The sequence below is a fragment of the Hypomesus nipponensis genome, chromosome 14, assembly GCF_054491055.1.
Source record: "Hypomesus nipponensis isolate SF chromosome 14, ASM5449105v1, whole genome shotgun sequence".
Lineage (NCBI taxonomy): Eukaryota > Metazoa > Chordata > Actinopteri > Osmeriformes > Osmeridae > Hypomesus > Hypomesus nipponensis.
In genome coordinates, this window is record NC_140374.1 from 16,095,834 (window position 1) to 16,109,049 (window position 13,216).

At 48.3% G+C, this 13,216-nt stretch overlaps 1 protein-coding gene across 2 annotated transcripts in view; it reads right to left on the bottom strand.

Annotated features, from left to right (window-relative positions):
- Positions 1 to 13,216, bottom strand: part of b4galnt4a (beta-1,4-N-acetyl-galactosaminyl transferase 4a) — an 84,323-nt gene that overhangs the window by 49,771 nt on the left and 21,336 nt on the right. For both annotated transcript variants that reach the window (XM_084672186.1, XM_084672187.1), the window contains exon 3: positions 5,813 to 5,925. In XM_084672186.1, coding sequence (XP_084528312.1) covers positions 5,813 to 5,925 — 113 coding nt within the window. The remainder of the gene's footprint in view (positions 1 to 5,812; positions 5,926 to 13,216) is intronic.

The window sequence follows — 13,216 nt, forward strand, 5'->3', positions numbered from 1 at the left end:
ATGTGACTTCAAATACATTCTAAGGTCACACAGTGATGGTTTCGAGTATCGTGAACTTCAGGGTACCATGGAAACACGCATACCGAAATACTTCAGGACGTTTTTGGTACTACACATGAGTATCCTTGAGATGGGCTGCAGAGAAGGCTAGGTTAAATATCTGACATGTGAGGGAAGAGGGAGGGACAAAGAGAGAAAGGCAGGGGAGAGAGAGAGCAAGAAGAAGGAGGGGCAAGAGAGCGGGAGAGGAGAGAGAGAGAGAGAGAAGAGAGAGAGAGAAGAGAGAGAGAGAAAGAGAGAGAGAAAGAGAGAGAGAGATCTAGAGAGAGATCTAAACCTATGCTGACCGATCAATGACAACCCAGCTCCTGGAGCTGACCAGGGAGAGATCAATGAGGAGAGAGACCTAGAGGCGGTCTCTCCATGGAAAAAAACACTCTGATATAGACTGGACCTGACACAAGAGAAACGAAGGGGTAGAGAGATTTAGAACAGGAAAGAGAGATACCAAAAGTGAGAGCAATTGCCATGAAGAAAAGATGGACATTTAGTCACTTGTCCAGAGCGACTTACAGTAAGAACAGGGACATTCCCCCGAGGCAAGTAGGGTGAAGTGCCTTGCCCAAGGACACAACGTCCTTTTCTGTCACGGCCAGGAATTGAACCGGCAACCTTCTGAATAATAGCCCAATTCCTTAACCGCTCAGCCATCTCACTCCGTAGTCAGATAGAGGGAGCCTCCGAAGTACTGTGTCTCCCTGACGACGTTGCAGCGCTCAGTAAAGGGCTACTTCAGTCAATCAGACAATCAAAGACACATTAGTCATGAAATACTTCAACTCAGACAGCGGGGCCAGGAAAGAGAAAGTAGGTGAACTACATCCATCCATCTTACGAAGACATGTCAATCAAAGGCCCACATTTCTCTATACCTCCATCAATCTCTCCATCTCTATAGGCTAACCGGTGAGTCTTGTCTGCCTTCCCCCACATAAGGGAACGATTCTTTAAGAGTCTCATGAAAGCTAGCACCTACTGTATAGAAACCCTCTTGAGAGTTGCATGAAAGCCAGGAAGGCAACAAAACATCCCTCCGTCTCTGAGTCTTAAGAGATATAGAGACGCCTGTGATTCTCTCAGATCCAGGCAAACTGCAATGATGAAAGCAGGAAGTGTTCCCACGGGAACCCCCACACAACGCACAACTCGTCGACGTGTACACAGGAAGTGAAAGACAAACGGAGGAGAAAAGTAGAGAAATGCAGGAATATCATCCTGGCAGAAATTGTAATTCCATTCCAGTTATTCACACTCCCATCCACAACCTTAGCGTACAAATTCACAATAACTCTCCTGTTGTCTTTGTTGTAAAGACTTTAAACCTGGAGATTAGGCTTCCACAGAGGGAGAGAGAGAGAGAAAACGAGACATAGAGAGAGAGCGCGTGAGAGAGAGAGCGCGTGAGAGAGAGAGAGAGAGAGAGAGAGAGAGAGAGAGAGAGAGAGAGAGAGAGAGAGAGAGAGAGAGAGAGAGAGAGAGAGAGAGAGAGAGAGAGAGAGAGAGAGAGAGAGAGAGAGAGAGAGGAGGAGGAAAGAGAGATAGAGTGTTTCTTTTGTGACATGTTTCAGAAATATCTCATCGCTGCTCTTTCCCTGGTTGAGGATTTCTTTTTCTCTTTCTCCCTCCCTTCCTCCCTCGCTCTCTTTCTTTCTCTCTCTCTCTCTCTCTTTATCAAGCAGCAGCAGCAGCACCTGCTCGTGTGCTCCATTATCCTACTGGAGCCCCCTCAAACGCAAGCACACCAGATAGAGGAGGCATATAGAAGTGAATCATCTTTCACACCCTCTTGCATGTCTATTTACAAGGCACAGCCCTCTCACTGTCCCTCTGATCTGGCCCTCTACAAAAAAAATCTCCACAAACCTCATGGGTTTGTTGGGAGTCACTCCAATCTCTTTTCCTGCTCACTTAAACATGCTAGGCCTGGACCCTGCTCCCACAGACTAAACCAGCCTGACCCAGAGCCTGGACAAGCAGACCCAACCAGCCTGACACAGTGCCTGCACAACCAGCCCAAGCCAATCCAGCGTTTTAGAGGTGTGTTGGTGGCAGACTTACTGACCCATAAACAAACAGTCAGCTCCCGCCCTGGGGCCCAGCGGTAGGTAGAGACCCAACGCCAAATGCCTCATGGGAGATCTAGTTCCACTTGGCCAGGCAGCCAATCACCTGGCACATCTCCAACTGACTCAGCAAATATGTAGACAATACTCACTTTCTCATCTCAGGGAAGGTTGTAGGCATCAAAGCCCTCCGACAGCGTGAACAGACAGATCTCTTATCTCTTATTCAGAAAACTTAGTGTGCTCAGGCTTATTGAAACTACAGTAATGGGACTGTTAGGGGCTGTTGAACATTAATGTGTACAGTATGCTGCTGCTTTAAAAACTAATAGGCCGGCGTTCACGTTTTATGTCTGATAGCATAGCCTTGTATTTTATGACAGGATAAAGGACTGAACATGAGGTGCTGTGTAGGAGCCTCTGGCTCAAACTTAAGGACATTCTCTGCCAAGCCTATCTGAAGCCCGCTTATGTGTGTATGTGTGCGTGTCCGTCCGTGTGTGTCCGTTCGTGTGTGTGTGTAACTAAGACCATACGTTTATTTACACCCCCCGGTTCCTCCATTACCGAGGCGCAGAGACAGCCCCGCCCCTTTCCTGGATAAAGCACAGACAAGGCCACGCCGGGCATTTTTATAGCCTTCGGCAGCCAATCGGAGGTTAACAATGAGGCCCGATAGTTTCGCTTTATGAGACGCCGTAATGCCGCCAACATGATTAAACTCTCCGTCCGATGGAGGCGGACACTAAATCAAACATCCGTCGCCGCTTCCGTCGCCGTGACCTTCTTTGCCGGACGTTACCATGCCGTTACCGCCACCTTTAGCGCCCATTGTCTTATTAGACTCCCATTCCTCCTGACTGGACGTGTGCAGACTGCAGGAGGAAGCTCCTCAGTGGTCTTTCCTCCCGCCTCCCCCCTCCCCTACTCGCCCTCCTCTTCTCCACCTCTCCTTTCCTCTCCCTCCCTCCCTCCATCAGGTATGTGAGAGGTGCAGTAACCCCATGGGTGCAATCTGCCACTGTCAGAGAAAGAGCAGGGCACATCCATATTCATACCAACAAACACACACACACACACACAGACACAATGAGTTAGCATGGGCTTGGAGACACACACACACACAACAGGGACAGATATACAAATACTCACACATACACACATAAACACACCCTCCCAAACCCAATGCCAGCTGGTAACTCCCCGCATGCAGGTGAGAGGGTCAGGGGTAATATAAAGTCACACCTGGGAAGTTCTGAAAACTCTGCCTCACACACAAACACACACACATTGCTATATCTCTCCACCTAAAAAGGTTAGGTCCCACAGAACTCATAGTGACTATACGATATAACTGCACAATGAGTCAGGTCGAGCTGTGGTATGTTGTGGTGTGGGGATGAGGGAGAAGTGTGCTTCCATGGAAAGCTCAAAACCTCTCAAGTAACTGACTCAGTCCTCCCCTCCTCCTTCTCCCCCTCTCGTTCTTCCTCCTCCCCTTTTACCCACCCCTCCTCCTCCTCCTCCTCCTCCTGAGGAGTTGAACTTCGTTCCCCTACACAGGTAACAACATCTGGAACAGGGCAGGCCACAAACCCAGGTATTTTAGTGACTCTGTCCTCTTTCTGACCTCCCCCTAAGAACTCCTCCACTCAACCCACCTCTTGGGGAGAGGTGAGGGAGTGAGTGAAAGAGCACTAGAGAGAGAGAGGAGAGGAGGAGCTGTCTGACAGTAGGGAGGCAGGAGGGAGAGAAATGAGCGTCAGAGAGAGTCTATGGTGGCATCATTTATAATCCATGATCATGTTGGGTTTTGGGTCTAATGGTTTTTTTTTGGTGGGGCACACAAACACATTAGTTTAGACTTGTTTATACATCAGCCAACCAGAGTGTGTGTGTGTGCTTGTGTGTGTGTGTGTGTGTGTGTGTGTGTCCTTTTATGAACTGACCTTCACAGCAACACCCCTAAAACACAGACTGCATAACTGACCTTTGACACTGACATTTCCTATTGGTAAGAACAGTCAGAAGTGTTTGTCTGACGTCGGAAGGCTAATGCTGTTTTGTGTCGTTCAGGATATTTATTAGTTTTGACAGAATACAGCTGAAGATGAGGAGGAAAGTGTTGGCTCATGTTTGAACCACGAATACTCATAAACACACACACGCGCGAGCACACACACACACATGTTGGCCACTCAGGGGTCAAGCTGACAAGACCAAAGAGCTGGTAAATGGCTTGGTTAATAATAGATTGCAGCTAGATATGTGCCTGAAGGACGTGCACACACACTCACACACACAACTGTTTTAAAGGAGAGGATGTGAAGCCTGCCACAAGTGCCTTGCAAATGACCGTGGCTCCAATAGGAGCAGAAGAACACACAATAAAGAACATGGTTTAAAATAACCTGGCCTACTCAAGCCACAAAACTCTTCCACATCAATAAGTCATTGGTATTGTTGCCACAGTTCAGCAGCATAGGCATGTTCACTTAACTCGCTGCCTGCCGAGACAGATGGAGTCCAGTGCAGTCTTTTCATCCCGAATTGGGGTTATGTACTGCTTCATCCACATCCCCACTTTAATTACAGTGCCTTCAAGGTGTTTACTAGTACGGCGTGTTCTGGTGAAGAATAGAAAACTGTGACTCCTTTTACTCAGAGAAGACCACTTCACTAGCGGAGAGCGGAGAGAGAGCGAGACAGAGAGAAACAAAATACTGTGGGGAGAAAGTCTGAAGAAAGCCTAACTCCAGTCTGCTTATCACCTCAAGCACATTTCCAAAATCCCGCAGCTAAATTGATTTTTTTGACGACGAAGGCATTTTTGGTAAGTGGGAAATATCATCTCTTCTTCTCTGGTCCCAGAGCACTCTTACTCATCTTGCTGCAGTCAGAGAGTAGACAACCACTCAATGATAAAATCTCTATTTGGGTCTCAATGGCCACGTTGCTCAGCTAAGTGATTGCGGCAGGTGAAACACTCATCTGACGGATGCAGCACAGGTATAGAGAGATGAAGTAACCCTATTGACACAGTCTCAAGCCCAGCTGATCAATACAGTTGGCTTTCAAAGTTCTCTTCAGTGGCCAGTTCTATTTATGGAAAATATTCCAATCGCAGCAACTAGATCACTGCTCACATTCTGAAATTCACAATATGTGGGTCACAGCAAGTTAGAAAATTAACCCATAATACAATGAGAATTCTGCTTTAGTGAATAAATGACATATTGGATAAGCAGAACGCATCTCTCCGGTCCCCTCACTGGTTGCAGACACACACTCTTACCCAGCCCGTATCCTACCTCTGTAGGAATGGCCTGCATACCTGTGACCCCACCTTGCCTCATGCTGGTGTCTCTGCCTTTATAAGGGGATGGGAAGAGGAGGGATGGAGGTAAAGAGAAAAGATGGAGGAAGTGGCATGCTATGTGCTGTGTTGTCAAACTATTTAAAAGTGTCATTACACATCCTATTGTCTGAGAGCAGAGATGAGAGAAACTGTAGAGTGAAATACAAGACAAAAACACAAAGGATCAGAGAGAGGGACTCTCTGTATGTGGTTGTGTGTGTGGGTAAGTGGCTGTGTGTGTGTGTGTGTGTGTGCATGCGAGTGTGCGTGCTTGCGTGTGTGTGTGCGGGGTCGCGGAGAGACAAAGAGAGAGAGACGGGCGCAGACCGACCATAGCCTCGTCCTCGTGACTGTCACTGGTGTCCTCGTTCCTGCGATGGCTTGCGGAGGAGCGGGCGTCCCTCTTACGGCTGGCATCGGTCCCCTCCGTCTGCCTGTCCACATCTGAAACACACACAGCGGATCAGCACTGGTCCACCAGCATCGTCACTGTGGTTGTCACAGTCACCGTGTCCCCCATCGTCATCGTTTGCAATCGCTAGTTGACGTGAGTTCCTTATGACGTGACCAGTAGCACAGGAAGCTTGGTCTGTAAACATCAACTTGTCAGTGACGGAGCGAGAAAGGGGGTTCCTCAGTAGAAAACAGAGAAGGAGAGTCAGAGGGATAGTCAGAGATAAAGAGAGCTAGAGACAGACAGAGAGTGAGAGAGAGAGAGAGAGAGAGAGAGAGAGAGAGAGAGAGAGAGAGAGAGAGAGAGAGAGTGAGAGAGAGAGAGAGAGAGAGAGAGAGAGAGAGAGAGTGAGAGAGAGAGAGAGAGAGAGAGCTAGAGACAGACAGAGAGAGAGAGAGAGAGAGAGAGAGAGAGAGAGAGAGAGAGAGAGAGAGAGAGAGAGAGAGAGAGAGAGACATTGTATCTCCTGTGCAGCAGGTCTACGGAGGCACTGTCATGGTGCTGATGGATTATGGGAGATTGGTGGGGTGATGTTGACTGTTGGCTTGGCCGGGATTTAAACCTACGACACACAATGTGTGTGTGTGCGTGCGCATGTGCTTTACAGCAAAGAGTCTCTTTTCCTCCCCTCCAGATGTCGAGTCACACCAGGCCAAATCCTCCAGCGTCTTTGTTTCAGTTTGAGTCCTGGAGGAACTCACTTTAAAGGCAATCTGTATCCTATTCACTTCAATCTCCTTTTATGTGTATGGTTTTATATGGGCTATCATTGCAGAGCCCCTGAATACCTATCACTGCCATGGCTGGAAGGTGCTGCTGGAACAGAGGCCTCATGTGCCATCCGCTCGTTAAAACCTGAGGCTATACATGATACGGTCCCACGTGCATCGCACTGGAAGTGGTTCATTACTGCATATTTGGGTGGAGAACACGCAGACACAACAACGCGCACACTCACATGCACGTATCTCAATAAAAGACGTTGCCCTCATATCTTTTTCGCTCACTTTTCTCTCCAAATAAGAATGCACGTGCACACACACACGCACACACGCGCACACACACACACACGCACACACACAGGCGCACGCACACTGCCTCATACAGCAAGAGAGGCAGGGCTGTGATTAAAAAGCAGCTTGCTCAGAGAAAAAGGTCCCTATAAACAATAATGAGTAGTAATGGTTTTCCAATATGTTCCCTAAACACTGACTGAGTGGGTGAGAGGAGAGGACAGGAGCGGAGAGGAGCAGGGGAGAGGAGCAGAGAGGAGAGGAGAAACTACAATTGTACATCATGTCCTGTCTTAATGTAGACAGTATTTTATTTCATTTTCCAATGCATTATTATCTTGAATAACTTCAATTTATGTCAAGGGTACATTTCCTTTGTTGTTTGTTTTGATATGTTGCCCCAGTTTGTTTATGCTCAATTTTAATTCAGCTAATAGAACTACTGTTTGATCAGTCACAGCATCTCCTGCTCCAGAGATACATGAGAGCAGATCCTCAGACTCCAGAATTATATTTCTTTTAACCCGCTCTCTCCTTGGTTCCCCTAGCTCTCCGAACATAATGACTTATTCATCTTTGATCCCTGTCAAGTGCAGAGAACAAAAAAATGCATTTTAAAGTTTGAGGATCGAAAAGGAAATAAATAATTGAAAAAAGGATGAAAAGAATGCATATATATGAATTGCCAACAAAGTGACTTCAATTCAGAGACTGAACAATATCCTGTAAAGTTGAGTCATTCTTTAAACCGCTGGTGCACTAGAAGCCTTCATGGCTCTACTACAGTCTTCACTATCAGCATCTGGACCGGTCTTCTTCATACTTTGTACTACAGCGTTTCATCCAAATACGGCCAAACGAGCAGCAGAGAATTCATCTGACATGAATCTCTAGTACGACGGGTGAGTCGCAGGGTTTGGAACCCCATTCTGGGGGTGAGTGTAGCTCAGCGCTCGAGCGGATGACTGCCGATAAAGAGGTTATAGCCCCCTTTTACACGTCCATGCTCAGCAGAAGCGTGTGCTCAATGAAATGAAAGAATCCTCGAGATCAGGAATGGGATGATCATGAAGCCCTGTCCTCACATCAACGTCACACACATCTGATGCTGACATCACAGCAGGTGCACCGTGGCACTTTGGAGAGCAAACGGGGCGGCGGTCCATGTCCCCTCTCCATGAATTGTTCATGGTCAAACTTCCAGAGATGTTCAGTTGGCCCACAGACGCTGTGGATCTGGGAGTGTGACTGTCACAGAGACAGCTCGCTTAATGTGGGTACTTCTCTGGATCTGCACACTTGCAAATGCTCCGGTCTTCAAATATGCATGACGAGGCTGCGAAAGCCATATCCGCAAATACATCACACATGGTATATTAAAGACGAGGGGCTGGGTGGGAAGGGGGGTTGGAAAGCTAGCCAAGGCTCCATCTTCCTTCAAGGATCCATCCCGGACGTCCTCTCCTCCACCCATGTGGCGTACACACACAGGAGACTGAAGGTGATGGCAAGTGTTGACTTCAGATTTACTAGAGAGATTAATCTCCATAGGCTGGTCTGTCGCCCAAACTGTAAGTTAAATCCTGGCTTAGCGCAACATGTCCCATAAATAGAAATGGTAGATTAAGAGCATCACAGATAAAGAGAGAGAGATGAGAAGGGGAAATGAGGACAATGGTGACATTATATAAGATGAGGTCATCAGATGTGGTGAGTAGAATACACTAGTTTTGTTGACTTCAATGTCTAAGGGGCAATATCAAGCCAGGTTTCTCCCGGGATCATACAGTCATCAAGGACTCAAATGAGAATGCAATTCACGAGAAAAAGAATGGTGTTAGCAACGTCATCGTGAATACATCTCAAGCCTCTCCTGATATGATTACGTTTCTGTTCAGGGAGACGCTCTCCCTCGCAGCCTCGTCTGGCCCTCCCCAGGGCACCGGAGCAGGGGAACCGCAGAGAGGGAACGTTCTAGAGCACTCTGTATCTAGTCATGACGAATGTAGCCAGCGTCCCTGGCAGAGAGGAGGTTTGTGGGGCGTCTCACCGGATGTGGGATGAAAGTCAGTCATCCACTGTCCTCTCATCCCACCCTGGGACAACCCCCCCCCACACACACACACACACACACACACATCTCAACCAGCTCTGCAATCCATTCATCTTCACACGATACGAGAGGAAATTGCCCGTCCAATTTCAACATCGCTGTGCTCGATCTTCACTCGGGTATCATCATCAGCGTAGGTCGACACCTCATCTGAAAGAAACCATTCCTCTGAAGTTGCAGTCTTCTATATTACGCCCATATTGATGTGGACCGTTGGCAGTCCGACACCAGCAGTAGCGGTAGGACAGGCAGTCAGACATGGTGGAGAGGACTGGAGGCCAGCTGCAGAAGGCCAGGTGTTGGAGCTGGACCCTCAGCTGCCAATGGACCTCCCTGCGCTGCCATGATGGCTCTGACGTGGTCATAAAAACCTAGCTGGCAGGTTAACAAGAGCCAATCAGCTGTGGGCCTGTCGCCTTGGCAACTGGGTGGAATAAAGTACGTTCCGAGGTTCTGAGCCTTGGTTCCGTTTCACCTAATTGGTCCCTGTCTCCTAGTTCTAAAACACTGGCTGTTTACTCTGGAGAGAGAGAGAAAGACGGAAGGGAGAGAGACGGAAGGGAGAGAGACGGAGGGAGATGGAACGAGGGAGAGAGGGAGAGAGAGAGAGAGAGAGAGAGAGAGAGAGAGAGAGAGAGAGAGAGAGAGAGAGAGAGACAAAGAGGGTTTATCCTCTAGAGGACAGAGACAAAGATAGGAAGTGTTTCAGAGTGGGCTTAAGGCTCCATCCATGACAAAAGATAATAACCACTAAAAACAAAAGCCTTCCAAGATGTTCAAAGAGGGAATTTGGTAGATCCAGACCGTAATGTTGAGCTGAAGAACTTTCTCCCCAAGGCTGTTTCTTCCTCAGCTCATGTATGTGTCATGGTTCACCTTGTCTGGCTGCACGGCCTAACCAATCATCCTCTCAAAAACGCTTAACTCTTAGCCCTTTATTGAAAAATTCAGAGCACCAATCATCTATTTTATCTGTGTGTGGGTGTGTGTGTGTTTGAGAGACAGAGATCTCACACAGAGAGAGAGTCAGACACTGAGACACACACAGCCACACATTTCAATTAGCACTCGGCCTCAAGGGAGAAGCGCATTCCAAAAAAGTGAACAAAGACTGATTTAAAATGACAAACTCTCAAAGGACCGTTTGCAAACAACAATTAGCTTCGACAAGGATAAGGTAAAGGTGTCCCTGTCATAGACATCGAGGACAGGAGAGGACGAGGGAAGGAGACCCTTAGAACATCCAAATAGAGCAAGAAAGAGAGAGGGAGAGACACGGGCGGTTTTGGGGAGGAGAGAGAGAAAGACGGGTACAGCTTTCTCTAAATTATTGATGCTGTTCCTGTCATCTCCCTGTGAGAACTACCAGCACTGACGTAGAAAGAGAGCGTGTTCAGCTTATACCGAAATCTGCCTGACCTAGAGGGAATCTACCTGCGTGTGCTCTTAATATACCTCCGATATTTCCTTAATATGCACTTAGTATACCCTGGACACACTCTGGAAACACCTTGAATAGAAATAAGAAACATATCAAAGAGAATGTCAAACATCACAGAGGAAATGACAGAACAGACTCCTACAACAATAGTTAGCCTTGTAGGGGGTTTTAATATTGGCCTAACAGACAAAACGATTCCCTAGGTTTAAAGGAAGAGGGGTAAACAGTATTATTTTTAGAAAGAGTAAGATGTAAGTTGAATTAATAATAATATATAAAAGTATTATTAAGACGTGCTGTTCACTTCACTAAGTCTATGGCACCAAGTCTGTCACCTTCCCTTCTGCCTATTTCAAGAGGGAGGAGTGTCTCAGTGCTGCCTCTGTCCTCCCTGGCTGTGGGCTGCATTATGTGGGCGAGCTAAAGGGCAGCTTTCTAATCGCCCATTCATCAATGTCACAGCAGCCCTCTACTCCATTACTGAAAGCTTAATTGCACAGATCAGGGCAGTTTATTGGCTATAATTAGCCAGCTCCATTTGGCCAGCTCAGCCTGTCGTAGTACACTGCATTTACTATCAGTGTGTGTGTGTGCGTGTGTGTATGTGTGTGTGTGTGCATTTACATGCATGCATCCACACCAGCAATCTTCACAATTGGAGAGAGCTGAGGGAATGAGAAAGAGAGAAAGAGAGAGACAAAAAGAAAGAAAAAAACAGAGAGAAAGAAAGAAAAAGAAAAAGAAAGAGAAACAGAGAGGGAGAGAGAGAGAGAGAGAGAGAGAGAGAGAGAGAGAGAGAGAGAAAGAGAAAGAGAGAAAGACAGAGAGGGAGACAGAGAGAGAGAGAGAGAGACAGAGAGAGACAGAGAGAGAGAGAGAGAGAGAGAGAGAGAGAGAGAGAGAGAGAGAGAGAGAGAGAGAGAGAGAGAGAGAGAGAGAGAGAGAGAGAGAGAGAGAGAGAGAGAGAGAGAGAGAGAGAGAGAGAGAGAGGGAAAGAGCGGTGAATTGGCACAGGGAGCAGGGAGGGATCGGAGACTAGCCAGAGGAGTTGACAGAAAGCTGTTTAATGTGCTGTAATCTGGGTCAGGAGCACAGAGGCAGGGAGTCATGGAGATGGCTGGCCACTCTCACCCTCTCTGACTGCCCGCTCACTCTCTCCTTCTCTCCTCTCACCCTCCTCACCCTCCTCCTCCCCATCACACTTCTCCCTCTCTCATCATGCTCTTCCTCCCCTTCACACCTCTCCTTCTCTCTTGTCACTCTCCGATCCTCTTCTCCCCCTCTCGTCTCCATGTCTCTCCTTCTCCCCCCGACCCTCTCCTCGGCCCTGTCCCTCTCCTCGGCCCCGTCCCTCTCCTCGGCCCCGTCCCTCTCCTTCTCTTCTCTCCTTTCCGATCCTCCTGACACTCCTCTCCACGTCTTTGCACACACACGTCCACACACACACACGTCCACACACACACACGTCCACACACATGCGCGTACTCACACACTGGGCCTCAGGGGACAGCACGTTCAAAAGCAGTGAACAAAGATTGATATCAAATGACACTTTTTGAAACCAAAAGGATGACACAGACACACACACGCGTCCACCCTCCAGCTCTCGCCGACCCGAAGGCCAGTGGAGTTCATCTGAGCAGTCCCAGACAGATTAAGCTGGTTGGTTAAAAACAGATCAGATGATGAGGCTCGATTAAACGGAGATTAGAATCTTAGAGTGGAAGTGTTTACAAACAAACACATACATATAAACAACAACAATGTTGGCAATGCCGCACAATGTCAGCAGTGTGTGCTTGTCTCTGTGTGTGTGTGTGTGTGTGTGTGTGTGTGTGTGTGTGTGTGTGTGTGTGTGTGTGTGAGTGAGTGTGCAGCTGGAGGCAGAGGTTGATCCCTCACTGATTCCTAGCCTTGGGTGCAGCTTTTGGGGAGGGGAGCAGAGAGCTCAGCCTTTAGTCATCTCACTGAGCCTAGTCGTCTGACTGGCTGTCTCCCCTGCCCGTCAGCCTCGTTGCTTAGCACCCCCCGGGGCTGTGACCTCACTGGGCTGACCAAGGGTCTCCACGAATTGCCTTGGGCACCAGGCCCGGTCGCCACGGCAACGGGAAACATTTCCATCACGCTCGATGAAACAGGACATCCAATAAAGAGCGGCTGGGAGGTGGGTTGCTACTGCCTGTTAGGGGGAAAAGGGAAAGAGGATCAAGAGGAAAGGAGTTTGGGTGGGGGAGGCTGGATGGAGGCCTGCCTGGCTAGGGTAGAGAGGAGGGGGGATAAGGGACAGCCGGGGTGGATGAATGTGGACCTTGTTAAAGGGGTAGGAGGCTCATGCTTAGGCCCACCTCCAAACTCAGGCTCTGAATGAATGTTAGTACGCCCCTGTGTATCACAGAGGGATGTTTGTGTGCGTGTGTGTGTGGGTGTGCATGGTTGTGTGTGTGTGTGTGTGTGTGTGTGTGTTTGTATGTATGTCTTCCAATCAAATAAGTACTTGTATGTGGTGGGTTAGTGGATGTTTGCATGCCTGTTTCAGCGTTTGCATACCCCACAGAGACTTGCTTGTACCCATACAGCTGACACACCCATACACACACACACACAGACACACACACACACACACACACAGAGCTGACACCCCCCTCCACACACACACACAGCTGAAATGTTTCCTGCACGCACACACACACACACAGCTGACTCTCCTACACACA